Raw genomic sequence first — 19,837 nt, forward strand, 5'->3', positions numbered from 1 at the left:
AGAGTCCACTAGGCATAAAAGGGTTAATGCAAGTGGGTAATGGTTCGTGGGAGTTTAGGAGGCCTTATAATGCCTTCCTCCCTCCAAGCTCATTATATTTAACATCTACTTAAAGTAAAATGTATGTTTCATGATTTAAACAATTGCATAGTAACTGAATAATTGCCCAAATAATTTAGTTTTTAGCGAGGCTGTTTTCGGAGAAAACCCGAGGTATTGTCATCGCCTGCTCGTCGTCAGCCGTCCGCTGTCCGCCGGCGTTGTGCTAAAACCTTTACAATGGCTCTAAAATCAAAGTGCTTCCACCTACAACTTTGAAACTTCATATGTAGATGCACCTTAATGAGTTCTACACGCCACACCCATTTTGGGTCACTAGGTCAAAGGTCAAGGTCACTGCGAGCTCTAATACAAAAAAAAATAATCTGACAAGCTTTTGCAGCCGAGCGTGGCACCCATTATGCGGTGCTCTTGTTTTAAATACTGATGGCACATGCACAGCACATATCTTATTTAAGGTCTCATAAACTCCCATTTCTCCTAGAAGTACATTCAAACATCGTCTTAACCAAGTATCGTTTAATTATTTAATTTCCTTGAATTAAGCTGAAAAACTGTCAACAACGATATTCAAAATTTACTACATAGACATTAAATTCTGCCAAATTTACTACAGAGACATTGAATGAACTCAGCCAAATTTACTATATGGACATTGATTTGTATTGTGTTGTTAAACCGTTGTTCTACTGTTGTTATGCCCTGCTTAATCCAGAGGGATATAGAATTGGAATAGTCCGTCCTTCAGTCAGTCTGTCTAGAAGTCTGTCAAAAAAAATATTTTAAATGGGGGATATCAATTCAATTACTTGTTGATCTGCTGTTCAGAGTGAGTCCTACAAGAAGCTGCAGCACTTTGTGTCCCACTCCCTGCAAGCCCGGGCCCTCCAGCTACTGGCCCCTGAGGACGTCACACACAGGACCGAGCTCAACAAGCTCATGGCAAGGTTCGTACAAAACTACTTAACATAATTATCCCCCGCCATAGGCGGAGGGATATTGTTTTGGTGTTGTCCTTCCGTCTTTCTGTCCGTCCAGAGCCATATCTTGGAAGTGCTTTGGCGGATTTCATTGAAACTTGGTATGAATATATATATATATGGATAAGAGGATGATGCACGCCAAATGGCATTGTACAACATCTGTTAATAACGGAGTTATGGCCCTTTGTAGGGTCAGGATTAGCATTGAAAAAATGCTTTTTTTAGTGTCAAATATAACACTTTTGTGTCCAGAAGCATATTGGCGGGGGATATCAATTCAACGAATTTGCTTGTTATGGGCTGTGTTCCGTGAAAAGGGGGTAATCAGGAACACCACTTTCCGCTTTTTATATTTTTTGTTTAAAAAAGTCTCTTCTTTGCAAAAATCCAGTTCATGCTGAAAGTGTTATCCTGGAATAGCCTGTACAAACTTTACACATATGCATTAAACCCCCTTTTCACATTTGTTATTGGCAGTCCATGTCAAGTCATTGTGTGTTTTACGTCTGGTAAGGTGTTATGTTGTATGGTATTCAGTGTTGGTTATTTAGTGAAAATAAGAGGCTGAAATTCAGCCCCATTTACAATTTTATAAGGTATTTATTTTTATCCAAATGACTGACTAAAATTGTTAATTGAAGGTTTTCGGCAAAAAATATAAATATGTACAAACAATTTCACAAAGTGCAAGATTTAGTTAATCTCCCTATGAGTTGAACATAAGAAAATGTTATTATAAAAACCTTTACTCTTTTGTTTAAGGTCTTTTGTAAGCTAAAAAACAGCAGCACGCATTTTATGAATTTAATGCAAGATGGTGCCATTTTTCTTAGTCCACAGGGCCCTGATCCCATTTTCAAAATGGTAAGAAAAAACACTGGTAAATGTATTATATTGAACAGATGCTACCTGAAGTTGGGCGACTGGTCGGAGGCGAGTCTGGAGCTGAACGAGCAGACGATCCCCCAGATCCTGGAGTACTACAGCCTGGCCACGGAGCATGACAAGGGCTGGTACAAGGCCTGGCACATGTGGGCCCTCATGAACTATGAGGCAGTCCTATTCTACAAGCAGAAGGACTCTGGGGCCGGGCAGAGTCAGGATGTTAACCTGCCCCTCACGCCCCGCGCTGATACGGTGAGTGCCCCTTAAGCCTTGGGCTGATACAGTGAGTGGAGAGCTTGTGTTCTGTAGTTAACCACTTAAATAAGTATATTTACGTATTTATAGTCCCAAATGTAATTAAAGATTGTTATGCCCCTGGTAGGGTGGCATATAGCAGTTGCACTGTCAGTCCGTTTGTCTGCCTGTCTGTCTGTCTGTGTGTCCGTCGGAAGGTCATCCTTCAAGGTCAAAAGTCAAAAAATACAATCCAAGGGAAGTTATGAGCTTTAAAAGGGAGATCATTTCTAAACCTGCCAAATGATATATTGAAATTTTTATTTCAAAGCGGCACAATAGGGGGCATTGTGTTTCTGACAAACACATCTCTTGTTCTTACTAGATTCAAGTTTTAAAGGCATCATTTTCAACCCTTAGATACTGATGAGCAGCAAACAGCATAAAACCTGAACAGACTGCGAGTTACTCACAGGCTGTTCCGGTTTTATGCTATTTGCACATAGCCATTTTCACTTAGCCCAGGCTGTTCCGGTTTTATGCTGTTTACACATAGCCATTTTCACTTTGCTTCTGAGTGGGAAGAGTTTATCTATGTGAGCCTTACTCTGGGTAATCAGGGTTTAATGCAGGTGTGAAAAGTCTCATCCAAGATAAACCTGTGCAGTCTGCTTATCAGGGTTTAATGCAGGTGTGAACAGTTTCATCCAAGATAAACCTGTGCAGTCTGCTTATCAGGGTTTAATGCAGGTGTGAACAGTTTCATCCAAGATAAACCTGTGCAGTCTGCTTATCAGGGTTTAATGCAGGTGTGCACAGTTTCATCCAAGATAAACCTGTGCAGTCTGCTTATCAGGTCCAACACTTTCCGCCTGAAGTGAATTTTTGATAAAAGAGGAAACTTGCTTTAAACTTACGATACAATAAAAGTCGTCTCTGTTAAGCCTGTATAGACTGTAAACGGAAATCTTGGACAACACTTTTCACACATGCATTAAGCCCCATTTTCCCAGAGTGATCTGGGACAACACTACACTCATGCATTAAGCCCTATTTTCCCAGAGTGATCTGGGACAATACTACACACATGCATTAAGCCCTATTTTCCCAGAGTGATCTGGGACAACACTTTACACTCATGCATTAAGCCCTATTTTCCCAGAGTGATCTGGGACAACACTACACTCATGCATTAAGCCCTATTTTCCCAGAGTGATCTGGGACAACACTACACTCATGCATTAAGCCCTATTTTCCCAGAGTGATCTGGGACAACACTTTACACTCATGCATTAAGCCCTATTTTCCCAGAGTGATCTGGGACAACACTTTACACTCATGCATTAAGCCCTATTTTCCCAGAGTGATCTGGGACAACACTACACACATGCATTAAGCCCTATTTTCCCAGAGTGATCTGGGACAACACTTTACACTCATGCATTAAGCCCTATTTTCCCAGAGTGATCTGGGACAACACTACACTCATGCATTAAGCCCTATTTTCCCAGAGTGATCTGGGACAACACTACACTCATGCATTAAGCCCTATTTTCCCAGAGTGATCTGGGACAACACTACACTCATGCATTAAGCCCTATTATCCCAGAGTGATCTGGGACAACACTTTACACTCATGCATTAAGCCCTATTTTCCCAGAGTGATCTGGGACAACACTTTACACTCATGCATTAAGCCCTATTTTCCCAGAGTAATCTGGGACAACACTACACTCATGCATTAAGCCCTATTTTCCCAGAGTGATCTGGGACAACACTTTACACTCATGCATTAAGCCCTATTTTCCCAGAGTGATCTGGGACAACACTACACACATGCATTAAGCCCTATTTTCCCTTAGTGAGGTTCATATGTACCTGCTGAAATTATTACCAATATGGAGTACCTGTCATAATTGTTTTCATTGTTTTTTTTAAAGCAAGAGTAATTGTTTTTTGTATTTTTTAGGCAATGTCAAAAAGGCTTATTAGTCTTTTGGTTCCTTTTTATTAGATTAATTGTGCACAACTGAAGAAACAGCTAATAAACCAATCTACTAATAAAGTCAATCAACCAAGAACAAAGTATAGCAAAGTTTTAGGCCAACAATAACTTTTAATAGTTCGTCAAGCAACAATTGTATGCCATTTACTGAAAGGGGTGAGTCTCACATGTTGATTACGTTATAATTACAGATTTCCGCCAAGATCCACAAGTATTGTGTGCCAGCAGTGGTTGGTTTTTTCAAGTCTATCAACCTGTCCTCTCAGAACAGCCTGCAGGACACACTCAGGTAGCTCCACAGTCAGGTAGCTCCACAGTCATGTAGCTCCACACTCATGTAGCTCCACAGTCAGGTAGCTCCACAGTCATGTAGCTCCACAGTCTTGTAGCTCCACACTCAGGTAGCTCCACACTCAGGTAGCTCCATAGTCATGAAGCTCCACACTCAGGTAGCTCCACAGTCATGTAGCTCCACAGTCATGTAGCTCAACACTCAGGTAGCTCCACACTCAGGTAGCTCCACACTCAGATAGCTCCACATTCAGGTAGCTCCACACTCAGGTAGCTCCACAGTCAGGTAACTCCACACTCAGGTAGCTCCACACTCAGGTAGCTCCACACTCTGGTAGCTCCACACTCAGGTAGCTCCACACTCAGGTAGCTCAAAACTCATGTAGCACCACACTAAGGTATCACCATTGCTTTTCTTGTCACAATTAGCTCAATATCCCCATTTGATACAGTTCTAGTAATTCTGACATGTTTGGCTTTACTGTTGTATGCATTAGTTTGTTGTTGGACACATCACTCTGATATCAGTATACCTAACGTTACTGTCGTGTGCATTAGTTTGTGGTGGGACAAGTATACATTGTAGAGACTGTATTTTGAGTGTTATAATCTGTTGACACTTCAATATATGCTTTGCCCTATTGTCCATGTGTTAATGCTGATTACACTGGTGTTTAATTTAGTCGCTTTATGTGAAAACTAGACTAAATGCAAGTGTGTAAAGTGTTGTCCCAGATCAGCCTGTGCAGTCTGACACTTTCTGCGTAGACTTGTTTTTTGTTTGAAAGAGGCTTCTTCAAACAAAAACATCCATAAAGTGTAAACTGATGTCCCTGATTCTGCACAGGCTATTCGGGGACACCACTTTAAGCACATGCATTAAGCCCAGTTTACCCAGAATGAGGCTCACATTTTAATGGCCTTTATGATTATCTATTTCACAGGCTGCTGACCCTCTGGTTTGACTACGGACAGTGGCCGGAGGTACATGAGGCGCTCATTGAAGGCATCAAGGCCATCAAGATAGATGAGTGGCTGCAGGTGATACCCCAGCTCATCGCCCGTATTGACACCCATCGCACACTGGTGGGGCGGCTCATACACCAGCTACTAATGGATGTGGGCAAGGAGCATCCGCAGGCCAGTGATCCCCCCCCCCCCAAAAAAAAAATCTGACTAAAATTTCCAAAAATAAAGATGCCATACTTTTTCAAAAATCTAAATAATTGGTTCTTTGAATTTATTATACAATCATATAATTCCTTTTTATATTATAAATTTTCAAAAGCAGTTTAACATTCACTTATAAACAATTTGAACACTGTTATTTTGAGTAATATTATCAATGTTTCATTTTTTTCCAATATCATGGTTTATCCCGCTATCTTTCCCAATCCAAAAGGCAAAAGTTGTAAAATATAAAACAACATCCCTGCAGGCTCTCATCTACCCCCTGACTGTGGCCTCCAAGTCGGCCGTCACTGCCAGACAGAATGCAGCCAACAAGATCCTCAAGAACATGAGAGAGCATAGCAACACACTCGTGCAACAAGCTATTCTGGTATAGCAAGAAAGTTTGACATTTTTGTATTGAATTTTTTTTTAGGCACCCACTTTCAGAGGTGGTAACATTTAGATTAGAGCATAGCAACACACTTATGCAACAAGCTATTCTGGTTTAGCAAGAAAGTTTGACATTTTTTTATTGATTTGAGTATTGCTTGTGATAACCAGGGCGTAATGCATGTGCGTAAAGTGTCGGCCCAGATTTGCATGTGCAGTCAAAACAGGCTAATCATGGATGACACTATCCATGTTTATTTTATTATTCGTATCAATTGACTTTAAAAAAGCATAAAATCAAAGAAAATGTGTTGGATTCAGTGGAATATCGACTTATATTCACTTTTGATAATAAGTAAAATATATTTTCACTCGTGGCTGCGCCACTTGTGAACATATTATTTTCTATGATAACTCGTGAATTAAAATTGATATTCCACTGAATCCAACAAATATCATCTATGTATTTAAGTGGTAAAGGGTTAACCTGACCTCTAACCTTGAACCCTTTAAGTTTAGTAAGGAGCTGATACGTGTTGCCATTTTCTGGCATGAGTTGTTGCTCTGACCTCTAACCTTTGACCTTTAAGGTGAGTAAGGAGCTGATACGTGCTGCCATTCTCTGGCATGAGTTGTGGCTCTGACCTCTAACCTTTGACCTTTAAGGTGAGTGAGGAGCTGATACGTGTTGCCATTCTCTGGCATGAGTTGTTGCTCTGACCTCTAACTTTTGACCTTTAAGGTGAGTGAGGAGTTAATACGTGCTGCCATTCTCTGGCATGAGTTGTGGCTCTGACCTCTGACCTTTGACCTTCATGGTGAGTGAGGAGCTGATACGTGTTGCCATTCTCTAGCATGAGTTGTGGCTCTGACCTCTAACCTTTGACTTTTAAGGTGAGTAAGGAGATGATACGTGTTGCCATTCTCTGGCATGAGTTGTTGCTCTGACCTCTAACCTTTGACCTTTAAGGTGAGTGAGGAGTTAATACATGTTGCCATTCTCTGGCATGAGTTGTTTCTCTGACCTCTGACCTTTGACCTTCATGGTGAGTGAGGAGCTGATACGTGTTGCCATTCTCTAGCATGAGTTGTGGCTCTGACCTCTAACCTTTGACCTTTAAGGTGAGTGAGGAGCTGATACGTGTAGCCATTCTCTGGCATGAGTTGTGGCTCTGACCTCTAACCTTTGACCTTTAAGGTGAGTGAGGAGCTGATACGTGTTGCCATTCTCTGGCATGAGTTGTGGCTCTGACCTCTAACCTTTGACCTTTAAGGTGATTGAGGAGCTGATATGTGTTGCCATTCTCTGGCATGAGTTGTTGCTCTGACCTCTTACCTTTGACCTTTAAGGTGAGTGAGGAGCTGATTTGTGTTGCCATTCTGTGGCATGAGTGTTGGCTCTGACCTCCAACCTTTGACCTTTAAGGTGAGTGAGGAGTTAATACGTGTTGCCATTCTCTGGCATGAGTTGTTGCTCTGACCTCTGACCTTTGACCTTCATGGTGAGTGAGGAGCTGATACGTGTTGCCATTCTCTGGCATGAGTTGTGGCTCTGACCTCTAACCTTTGACCTTTAAGGTGAGAGAGGAGCTGATACGTGTAGCCATTCTCTGGCATGAGTTGTGGCTCTGACCTCTAACCTTTGACCTTTAAGGTGAGTGAGGAGCTGATACGTGTTGCCAATCTCTGGCATGAGTTGTGGCTCTGACCTCTAACCTTTGACCTTTAAGGTGATTGAGGAGCTGATATGTGTTGCCATTCTCTGGCATGAGTTGTTGCTCTGACCTCTAACCTTTGACCTTTAAGGTGAGTGAGGAGCTGGTTTGTGTTGCCATTCTGTGGCATGAGTTGTGGCTCTGACCTCTAACCTTTGGCCTTTAAGGTGAGTGAGGAGCTGATACGTGTTGCCATTCTTTGGCATGAGTTGTGGCACGAGGGGCTGGAGGAGGCGTCCAGGCTCTACTTCGGGGAGCGCAATGTGAAGGGCATGTTCACCACCCTGGAGCCCCTGCATGCCATGATGGAGAGAGGGCCTCAGACACTCAAGGAAACATCGTTTAACCAGGTATGCTGATACATATCTATGGGGTAATTTTAATCTGTTATGAGAATGTTGTAAAATCTGGAATATTTTGTTTCTTTAATTAATGCACTTTTTTTTTGTTGATTGTTGGGCGGCATCTCAACCCCATTCCCAATCACAAAATGCATATAAAAAATTCTCAAATGACTGCTTAACATTCATCATTGAAGTTTTCCCAAAAGAAAAATATATATATTAAGTACAATAAAATTAACAAAACTAATTTCCCAATTTTAGTCCAATCGACAATATTTTTCCCCAATTTGAAGGGCATGGCAACATTTCCACTATAGTAAGAAAGAAACACTGTACTGGAACAAACATATCACAATTAGGGTATTCTCAGAAGGGACTTGATGGAGGCGATTAATTACCTCTGTCTACACATGTTTTCAGACGTATGGTCGCGACCTGATGGAAGCTCAGGAGTGGTGCAAGAAGTACCAGCGCTCCGGCAATGTGAAGGATCTCACCCAGGCCTGGGACCTGTACTACCATGTGTTCAGAAGGATTTCCAAACAGCTTCCTCAGGTATGTACCAATGAGCCACGCTTTATGAAAAGTGGTTTTAATGCATGCGCATAAAGTGTTTTCCCAGATTAGCCTGTGTTGTCGGGATAGGCTAATTAGGGACGACACTTTCCCTTTTCATTGTATAATTTGTTATTAGGAAGACTCTTCCTGATGAAAATCCAGTGACTGCTGAAAGTGTTGTCCCTGATTAGCCTGTGTTGTCCGGATAGGCTAATTAGGGACTGCTGAAAGTGTCGTCCCTGATTAGCCTGTGCAGACTGTACAGGCCATCTGTTGGACACTTTTTTGCCTAAATTGGATTTTTGCTAAGAAGAGACATCATTTAAACAAAAAATGTTATAAAAGCGGAAAGTGTCGTCCCTGACTAGCCTGCGTGGACTGCACAGACTAATCTGGGAAGACACTTTACGCACATGCATTTTGCCCAGTTTTCTCAGGACGCGACTCATTTAATAATGTCTCAGTACTCAATGACTGTGTTTTGCTTCAGCTGACCTCGCTGGAGCTGCAGTACGTGTCCCAGAAGCTGCTGCGCTGTCAGGACCTGGAGCTGGCGGTGCCGGGCACGTACGACCCCAAGCAGCCCATCATCAAGATACGCAAGGTGCAGAGCTCCCTGGCCGTCATCACCTCCAAACAGAGGCCCAGGAAACTCAGTGTCTTTGGTACGAATTCATTAATGGGGATTAAAACTTTTAAGCAGCACTCTTGAAAACGGGGTTTAATAAATGTGCGTATTGCTGTCCCAGTCTGCACAGGCAAATCCAAATCAGGGATGACACTTTCCACCTTGACCGGATTTTCTTTAATTCAGACTTCTATTAAACAAAAAAATCCATGAAAATCAAAAGTTTACTCCCAGATTAGCTTGTGCTACTCAGGGTGGGACAACATTTATGCACATGCATGAAGTCAAGTTTTCCGCACATATTATGTAATTGTTGTTGAATGGTTTTGTGAAATTTATGCAGAATGTAGTAAACTTAATCACTGTTATACATGTACTGATCTATTGCCTTTACACACTCTTGCTTCTTGTTGATAATTTTGGTACCAAGTTATCTTCCCACCTAAAAAAAGGATTCATGTTTGCTGTTTCTGTCATGTATTGAGTGTTGTCATCTAGTTGATTATGTGAATACATTTCTTGCATTACAGTTCTGTATTTATAATTACCAAACCTTATCTTTGGATTAAATTAAATTAAATTATAATATGTTACATGTACCCAGTTATAATGACCCCAATGTGCTGCCAGACTGGTGTCATTAGAGTCTTGTTCGTGGAAAACTGGGTTTATGTGTAAAGTATTTCCCGGATTAGCCTGTGCAGTCCAAAGGAATAAGACATTCAGCCTAAACTGAATTTTGCTAAGAAGAGACTTCCTTTAACCCTTTCCACTAAGAAGCAAAGTGAAAAATTGCTATGTGCAAACAGCATAAAACCACAACAGCCTGCGAGTAACTCTCAGTCTGTTCAGGTTTTATGCTGTTTGCTGCTCATCAGTATCTAAATTTCGGAGATGAAGCCTTATAAACTTGAATCTAGTAAAAAAGTTGTTAAATTAAATTTCACGTTCTAAGGGACAACAAATGTGTAAAAATAGTTATCTAAATGGGTAAGGGTTAAAGGAAAAATACCATTAAAGCTGAAAGTGTTGTCTCTGGGACGACACTTTACGTACATGCATTAAGCCTGGTTTTCCCAGATCGAGGCTGTTTACATGCGAGGACCATCTTGTGTGTGTTACAGGCAGCAATGGCCAGGAGTACCAGTTCCTGCTGAAAGGCCACGAGGACCTGCGCCAGGACGAGAGAGTCATGCAGCTGTTTGGACTGGTCAACTCGCTACTGCTTAGCAACGCAGAAACATTCAGAAGAAATCTGACGTACGTATGCAGTGGGTTTTTATGCCCCCGGATCGAATGATCAGGTGTATATTGTTTTTGGCCTGTCTGTCTGTCTGTCATTGTATGTATCACAAAACTTTAACCTTTGTCATAACTTTTGCAATATTGATGATAGCAACTTGATATTACAGATTCCATTAATCAGTAAACTGTTCAGCCATTATGTCTATCACTAATTTGTATACCTTGCAGGATACAGAGGTTCAGCGTGATACCGTTGTCTACAAACTCTGGACTGATTGGCTGGGTGCCCCACACTGACACGCTGCATTCTCTGATTAGAGATTACAGAGAGAAAAAGAAGATCCTGTTAAATATTGAGCACAGGCTTATGTTGAGGGTAGGGATAACATGTTGATTGAAAACAGCGAAGGACTAAAATAAATATATTTTTTATATAAATGCCAACATTTTTGGGAGTTTTTAAGTACACCTGGGCTAGCCTTCATCAACACTTTTTAGACTAAATATAAAAGAAAAATTTTACTCACTTAATAATCAAGAATATTCATAGTCTCAACCATTTTATACCGAAGAGTTTTCATATATACAAACTTTAAATGGTGCTATAATCATTTACATATTGTTTTAAAGGAAGAATATAGCAAAAGATGTAAACCGCTATGCTAGACTTGACTTTCAAGTGGTTACAGTATGATAAAGTTTACAAAATATTCCTTATTTTCAGACTTAAGTCCAATCGGTTAGTTAATACGGCCCTTTATGGGAGCTGATCTTGCATTGTATGAGCAGTTGCACGCTATACCTCCTGGCCCCTTCACCATGGTAGATCTGTTGACTTGGTCCTTTATTTGTAGATTGCATAAGAATTGCACAACCTTTTTATCTTTCCAAATTGTCTATGAAAACTACAAGTGAGCCTTGCTCTGTGAATATTGGGCTTAATGCATGTTCTTAAAGTGTTGTCTCATGTTAGCCTGTGCAGTCCTCACAGGCTAATCAGTGCTGACACTTTTCGCCAATACTAGATTTTCATAAAGAATGGACCTCCTTAAAAGCAAAAATTCCGCAAAAACCCAAACAGTTGTCCCTGATTAGCATGTGCAGACTGCACAGGCTAATTTTTGCCCACACTTTATGCACAGGCATTAATCTCTGTTACCTCATTGCACGGATCATTAAGTTTGATCTATTGACTGTGCCTCTATCTATTGATAGAATTGATTTATTGACTATTTGGACTGTGCTCTGTGAAAAAGGGGTTTAATGCATGTGCATAAAGTGTTGTTTCACATTAGCCTGTGCACTCAGCACAGGCAAATCTGTGACGACACTTTCTGCCTAAACTAGATTTTTGCTAAGAAGAGACTTTAATACCATAATAGTGAAAAGTGTCTCCCCTGATTAGCCTGTGCGGACTTCACAGGCTTATATAGGAAGGCACTTTACACACATGCATTAAACCCCCTTTTAACAGAGCATGGCCTATATGTGTTTGTAGATGGCCCCAGACTACGACCACCTGTGTCTGATGCAGAAGGTGGAGGTGTTTGAGCATGCCCTGGAGCACACGCTGGGAGACGACCTCGCCAAGATTCTGTGGTACAAGAGTCCAAACTCAGAGGCAAGTCATATTGAGCTTTGAGGAATCAGGGCTTAAAACATGTGTAAAGTGTCGTCCTAGATTAGCCAGTGCAGTCTGCACAGGCTTATCAAGGACAAAACTTTTTGCTTTTATGGAATTATTTGTTTAAGGGATGTCTCTTTTAAACAGAAATCTAGTTTAAGCAAAAATTGTTATCCCTGATTAGCCTGTGGTGAATCCACAGATAAATCTGTGACGAAACTTTAAGCACATTAAGGCCCATTTTCTCAGAGCCTGACTGAAATATATTGGTCTGTATTGTCTTCCCAATCGAATGAATGTATTGGAATGAAAGTTAGTTACATTTGAGTTGGTAGTTGATAATGTGACAATCTTATCCTGTGTTTGCTTCCCGCAGATGTGGTTTGACAGGAGGACAAACTACACTCGGTCCCTTGCCGTCATGTCCATGGTCGGTTATGTGCTGGGTTTGGGAGACAGGTATGTATCCATGTCTTGTGATATTGAGTCTCGCTATTGGAAAACAGGGCTAAATGCATGTTGGTAAAGGGTCATTCCAGATAAGCCTGTGCAGTCCAGAGAGGGTGATCAGGGATTATACTTTCCGCTTTAATGGATTTTGTTTCGTCTGAAGGAAGTCTCTTCTAAACAAAAATCTAGTTAAGGCGGAAAGTGGTGTCCCTAATTAGCCTGTGCAGACTGCACAGGCTTAGCTGGGATGACACTTTACTCTCATGTATTTAAGCCCAGTTTTCCCAGACCTTGGCTCAATGTTCCCCTTTTTGAAAAGGGAATTATATTGCTTTGTGATCATGCAAATTGCTATGATAGCAACATTGGATCCTGTATTCCCTAATTGTTGGTTACATTATGCTATTGCCATCAGTATTTGTATTCAAGCATTAAATTGTCAGGGACATAGTGTTTACACCAATCTATTTTCAGCCATTTCAGTTGTTCATCTTTTGATTTTAAATACTGGCGTATTTTAAACTATACGGGACTGTAATCATTACAAACATTAATGCAATTTGGGGTTGCGTTTTATATTGTTTACAAAATCTCTTCCTATCTATAGGTGTCCTCTTGTTTTTTATAATACAAGTTCTAGTTTATGTCACTAGGATTATGATATCAGTATCATACACAAATCAGTATGTCAAGTTAAGGGCATTTGAGAAATTTTGGACCAGGTTTCATATAAAATTTAGTATCCTAGTTATTAGACTGGGGTATGTGGGTGGTGTCAAACAGGTGGTTGGTGGTCAATAAATTTAGTTTGTATTAACCAATCTTTATGAAACGGTGAATTAATCATCATATTTTGGTCTAGTATAATCGCGGTCAAGGTGGCTGTAATTGAAAATATCAAACGGTTTCTGCTCAATAAGTTGAGTTTTGAAGAAGGTATTGCACTTAACCCTTTTACTCTCAGAAGCAAAGTGAAAATGGCTATGTGCAAACAGCATAAAACCGGAACAGCCTGCAAGTAACATGCTGTCTGTTCAGGTTTTATGCTGTTTGCTGCTCATCAGTATCTAAGGGTAAATTTGACTTTCTAAGGGACTAAAAACGCGTCAAAATAGGTATCTTAGTGTTAACGAGTTAAATTTTATGTTTATGTTGCTTATGTTGCAGATTTAGCTCAATTACATTGAAGGTCAACATAGTTTAAAATTAAATAAGGTTTCCTGTCAATAACTTGAGTTTGGGTTACAGTTTTGTGTTTAAATTTAGTGTGTAGGTTCGAACTTGGAAAAACTCATTATTAAATGACAGTAAACCACAACGACGAAGAAAAGAAAAGTTGTAAAACACCGTATTTTTTTACATTTATGAGTTTATATTGATTAAAATATCACAACTGGTAAATTACATTACTTGAAAAAAGTTAATATTTTCAGTATATTCGGTAATAAACTTTCGCGATGTGAAATCGAAAGAACATCGCGAAAATATACACACTATAAATAACGCAAGTAGATTGATCATTTATAGATAAAATTTATACAATTCACTATGCATGCACAATTTGCATTCCTGGGTTAACCACGTGATGATGATGATCAATCTACTGGCGTTAACTGGTAGTTACCTGGTACCAGTACCCTGTAAAATTTATTACAGAATATGCTGAAAATATGAAAACTTAACAACTTTTTTTAAGTAATGTAATATACCAGTCGTGATATTTTAATCAATATAAACTAATAATTGTAAAAAAATACGGTATTTTACAACTTTTCTTTTCTTTGTCATGGTGGTTGACAGTACCTTTAAGTTAAAAGTAAATTTATTAATAAAACATTGAAAACCTGGTTTCACAGCATTGCCTTGTATGTTGTTTATGTAGACATTTATAGTACATGCTTTAAAGTTGAAAACTATAATGGATGTGAGCTGATACCTTTTTAACTTGTAGGCTTTTTTTTTACATTACAGACATCCGTCAAATCTGATGTTAGATCGGATGAGTGGCAAGATTATCCACATTGATTTTGGAGATTGTTTTGAGGTTGCTATGGTACGAGAGAAGTTTCCAGAGAAAATTCCATTCAGGTTGACTCGCATGTTGATAAATGCTATGGAGGTACGTTGGATTGCATTATTGCAATAAATAATAAAGGAAGATAATTGATTTTATAAATATAATAAAACTTAAGCATTTCTTCATATCGTCTTATCAGGATGAAAATTTTATCATTTTGATATATAAATCATACACAAATACCACACACTTTATGGTTGGCTCAAATTCGAATTCATTGTAATTGTCATATGGCTTTGAACTTTTATTAGTAAAATAGTTGTACTGGCCCATTTGAAAAAAGTTTTGGTCTCTTTGAATTTTCTTATTTAGTTTTTAAACAATGTTTTATTTCATTCTGAGTATGTACTAAAATGAGATTCATAAAGCCATTTGTGTGTGTGTGTGTTTTGTCTGTCTGTACTAGGTTTACACAAATTTAAACATTTCAAAAATGCTATCTGTAATACTTTGATACTGTGTACACGCCCACATCACCTCATCTCATTGTGACCTTGACATTGACATACTTTTGTACTTTGATTAACTCAGAAGGTAACAATTCTTAGTTAACATAATACTTACGCAAAAGCTTTGAACATACCACTTACCAGTACTTAAAAGCTTTGATACTTGCATCACTCCGCAGACTCACATCATCTGACCTCATTTTGACCTTGACATTGACCTTCTGTTGAACCTTATTTTGGACTCATTTAAAAGCGCAAATGAATCAATACTTTAAAGGTGTCCACTGGAGTTAATCCCATTTATTGAACACAACATCTTGTTAGCTTTTTACAGTTGCACTGTCAGTCCATCTGTCTGTCAGTCTGTGCGTCCGTCCGTAAACTTTAACATTGGCCATAACTTTTGCAGTATTGAAGATAGCAACTTGATATTTGGCATGCATGTGTATCTCATGGAGCTGCACATTTTGAGTGGTGAAAGGTCAAGGTCATCGTTCAAGGTCAAAGATATGGCTTCAAAGCGGCGCAGTAGGGGGCATTATGTTTTTGACAAACACATCCCTTGTTTTTATCTCTGTATGGCTTAAAAAGTATTTATTACAATTATATTTTAAATTGAAAATGGCACATGCGAAATCAATATACTCATGTCTGCATTGTCTGGTGTTGGTATCTGCAGGTGACTGGTATTGGTGGTAACTACAAGATGACATGTGAGAGTGTTATGAACGTACTCCGTGACAACAAGGACAGTCTGATGGCCGTCCTTGAGGCCTTTGTGTATGACCCACTACTTAACTGGAGGCTTATGGATGGTAGGTATCCTAAAATATAGGAACGTAATTAATGTATTTTTAGCTCACCTGAGTACAACGTGCTCATGGTGAGCTTTTGTGATCTTCATGAAACTTGGTCAGAAGATTCATCCCAATAATATCTTGGACGAGTTCGAAAATGATGCCGGTTGGTTTAAAAACATGGCTTCCAGGGGGCGGGGCATTTTTCCTTAAATGGCTATAGTAAAACCTTGTTAACACACTAGTGGTCACATTTAATTTCTGATCTTCATGAAACATGGTCAGAAGATTTGTCCCAATGATATCTTGGATGAGTTCGAAAATGGTTTTGGTTGCTTTAAAAACATGGCCACCTGGGGCGTTGCATTTTTCCTTATATGGCTATATATGGCTTTAGTAAAACCTTGTTAACACTCTAGAGGCCACATTTATTGTCCAATCGTCATGAAATTTGGTCAGAAGATTGGTCTCAATTATATCTTGGATGAGTTCGAAAATAATTATGTTTGCTTGAAAAACATGGCTTCCAAGGGGAGGGGCATTTTTCCTTATATGGCTATAGTTAAATCTTGTTAACACTCTAGAGGCCACATTTACTGTCCTATCTTCATGAAACTTGGTCAGAAGATTCATCCCAATAATATCTTGGAAGAGTTCAAAAATGATACCGGTTGGTTGAAAAACATGGCTGCAAGGGGGCAGGGCAATTTTCCTTATATGGCTATAGAAAAACCTTGTTAACACTATAGAGGCCACATTTATTTTCCGATCTTCATGAAACTTGGTCAGAAGATTTGTCCCAATAATATCTCGTTATCTCAGGTGAGCGACTTTGGACCTTTCAGGCCCTCTTGTTTAATGGATGGTAGGCAATCTTTCAACATATGTTCTGTTTGTTATTAATTTGTAATATTTCCTTACAGTTGAATGGTTTTAAAGATTTTATGAAAGGCCTATGATATGTTCAAAATAAACCTGGTTTGCTTTTTGAAAATTTGCAATGCTTTTGTTCACAGTCAAATGCCTGGTTCAGTTTACTTATACAAAAAGTATTTAATTAAAATAAAAAAAAAAATTATTGTTCACACTGTATAAATGTTGTATGTCAGTATCAAAAAATATAATATTGTTCACACTTTATAAGTATTGTTTGCCAATATCCTAAAATATAAGCACATAATTAATGTATTTGTTATGCAAGCATCTGAACGCATTTATTATAGTATAAATGTTGCTGTTGGTGACTTCAATAATGTGAAAGTACCACTACTGTTATCATGAAATGATTTATTAAAATCAATACACAAACAGAACTACACAAATTTAATGATTTTGAGATGGACATTCTTTGTGCCATTAACAACTGTGAAATGTCTGGAAACTAAAGTGGTTAATAGTGTTTCGTAAATGAAAGTGAAATATGATGGGGGGGGGTTATTGTGGAAAAGTTTTAGATGATCCTTTTCCTTCTTTGAAAGTTGCTGTTTACAACCAGCATTAAACTAGAACTAGCAGAAAAAGAAGTATCTTGTTGTCTGTTCAGGTGTTACGCTGTTTGCTGCTTATCAGTGTCTGAGGGTTGGAAATGACGCCTTTTAAACTTTAATCTGTTTGGAAAAGTCTTTAATTTAATTTGATTTTCTAAGGAATTGCATACTGGTCAAAATGTGTATGTTGGGAGTCAAGCTAAATAAACGATTTCAACTACAACAAACAACAAGGGTAAATCCAAGCAGTCCACACAGGCTAATCAGAGACAATACTACCCCCCTTAACGTCACACAGGCTAATCGGAGACAATACTTTCCCCCTTAACGTGATTTTCAGTTAGAAGAGTCTTCCTATAAACAACAAATTCTGTAGTAGCGGAAAGGATCGTCCCTTTTTAGACTACATTAAGCTCATTTTTGTTAAAATTTCAATAAATCTCTTCAGCTACAACAAAGAACAAGGGTAAATCCAAGAGGTCCGATGCCAGCTTCTCAGGGGAGAGTCAAGAGCAGGGTGACAACTTTGAGACTGTGGAGCTGACCCATTCCAGCCACAAGAAGTCCTTGAAGTCTGTAGCCGAGGTGGGACACACTGCTGCAGGGGACTCCTCTCAGGCAAGGGATTTTTTAAGCCCTAAATTACAGCCTCTTATAGTATGTTTCCCGATGGCAGAAAGTAAATTTTTTCCCCAAAAATGCTAACAAAATTTCTGAAAAATATTGTCAATAAAGTCAAAAATCGGTTTCTTGAGTTTATGATACAGCAATATAAATCTGTAGCACTTTATAATATAATGTAACCATGCTGTTAAAGTTGCACTTATAAACATTTGATATGCAGTCATTTATAATCATATTGATAATGTTTCATTTTTCCAATTTGATAGTTTATCGGGCTTTATTTTATGCTTTCAGGCGGTTTATAGAGAAATTCCAGTGAATTAAATCTTAAAATTCACTGTTTCAAACTGTAAAAATATCTAAATTTTTACTGATATATTGTGAAATTATGTCGTTTTCATGACGTTACAACGTCATTATTTCAACAAAAATGCAAAAATATTCATTTTGAAGCATAAAATAAAAATAAAATGTGTGTTGATTCGATGAAATATTGATTTTAATTCACTTGTGAACATAGAAAATATAGTCACTTGATAAATTAATAATTAAAATTAATATTCCACCCAAATCCCAAAAATATCCTATATATTTTTCCCAATCTAAAAAGCACAGGCTGTAAAATATTAATAAAATGATGCACAGGCTGTAAAATATCAAGCATTTAAGGCACATTCTGTAAAATAGAAAGCAAAAAATGCACAGGCTGTAAAATATAAAGCAAAAACACACATTGCAGGCAGAGAACATGAACAAGAAGGCCATCAGTATTGTGGAGCATGTGAGGGCCAAGTTGACGGGGCGAGACTTTACTGCAGATGAGCCGGTGGACGTGGCAAAGCAGGTAGATCTGCTCATCAAGCAGGCCACGTCCCATGAGAACCTTTGTCAGTGCTACATCGGCTGGTGTCCTTTCTGGTAGTGGACTTTTATTGATAGTTCAGACATTCTAGTCGAGATTGAGGCACATAACTCTTAAGATATTTTACTGTGAATGATGTTTTATTAGGGCTCTAGTTACATTGTCAATGCAAGTGGCCATAATATTTGTTTGAATTATTTAGAAGAGACTGTTTTGAGTATTTGGTAAAGTAAATCTAAACTTAAAGTTTTGAATATTGTTTGCATAATCAAGGCATCTTGGAAAAGTTTACAATTATTAACTGCAAAATGTTACAGCTTGTGTTTAATTGACTGTGAAGTTTTTTGTTGTTGCTGTAAATGGTATGATTTCCGCCCTCTCCCTCCCAAGAAGAGTGGCTATACTGGATTCACCTTTTGCTTTTTTCTTTGTAAACATTTTACCTTAATGTTCAAGTTTGCATGTCTTGTTCCTAATGTTATGAAGTTGTTCATGTTCTATTTGTATTGTCCTATGATGAAATTGTTTAAGATTTGCTCTCATGGTACTTGTTATTTAAATAAAACAACTTGCTACATATTACATGTAGCACTGGGATATTTGTCATTTCTGTGACAAGCTGTAATTGTTGAAAAACAATGAACAGTCCTAAATAACAATTACAGGACGATTAAGGGTGCTTTTTTATGATTGTTAATGTTTTGTAAATATTTTTGAAAGAGATGTATATTTAACCAGTTATTGCAAGTTCTTTAGCCGAGCAGTTATTGCACAACAATAGACTTCTGTTGTATACACCAAAGGTATCCACTGTTAATTTTATATACTTTAATTGGTAAGAAAATGTTGTTATTTTCCCCCACCACTATAGTGGGGGACATATTGTTGTTGCCCTGTCTGTTGCTTTGTTTGTTTGCGTCAAATCTTTACATTTCCATAACTTTTGCAATATTGAA

General features: G+C 38.6%; 1 protein-coding gene across 2 annotated transcripts in view; it reads left to right on the plus strand.

Annotated features, from left to right (window-relative positions):
• Positions 1-19,460, plus strand: part of LOC127861143 (serine/threonine-protein kinase mTOR-like) — a 71,198-nt gene extending 51,738 nt beyond the window's left edge. For both annotated transcript variants that reach the window (XM_052399523.1, XM_052399514.1), the window contains exons 36-51: positions 889-1,007; positions 1,946-2,180; positions 4,359-4,456; positions 5,403-5,598; positions 5,897-6,019; positions 7,904-8,086; positions 8,501-8,635; positions 9,129-9,303; positions 10,391-10,526; positions 10,740-10,887; positions 12,010-12,132; positions 12,512-12,594; positions 14,557-14,704; positions 15,791-15,926; positions 17,844-18,013; positions 18,759-19,460. In XM_052399523.1, the coding sequence (XP_052255483.1) occupies positions 889-1,007; positions 1,946-2,180; positions 4,359-4,456; positions 5,403-5,598; positions 5,897-6,019; positions 7,904-8,086; positions 8,501-8,635; positions 9,129-9,303; positions 10,391-10,526; positions 10,740-10,887; positions 12,010-12,132; positions 12,512-12,594; positions 14,557-14,704; positions 15,791-15,926; positions 17,844-18,013; positions 18,759-18,941 (2,391 nt within the window). In that variant the 3' untranslated portion in view covers positions 18,942-19,460. The remainder of the gene's footprint in view (positions 1-888; positions 1,008-1,945; positions 2,181-4,358; positions 4,457-5,402; positions 5,599-5,896; positions 6,020-7,903; positions 8,087-8,500; positions 8,636-9,128; positions 9,304-10,390; positions 10,527-10,739; positions 10,888-12,009; positions 12,133-12,511; positions 12,595-14,556; positions 14,705-15,790; positions 15,927-17,843; positions 18,014-18,758) is intronic.
• Positions 19,461-19,837: the final 377 nt, after the last annotated feature.

Source organism: Dreissena polymorpha, chromosome 1 (assembly GCF_020536995.1).
Source record: "Dreissena polymorpha isolate Duluth1 chromosome 1, UMN_Dpol_1.0, whole genome shotgun sequence".
Taxonomy (NCBI): Eukaryota; Metazoa; Mollusca; class Bivalvia; order Myida; family Dreissenidae; genus Dreissena; species Dreissena polymorpha.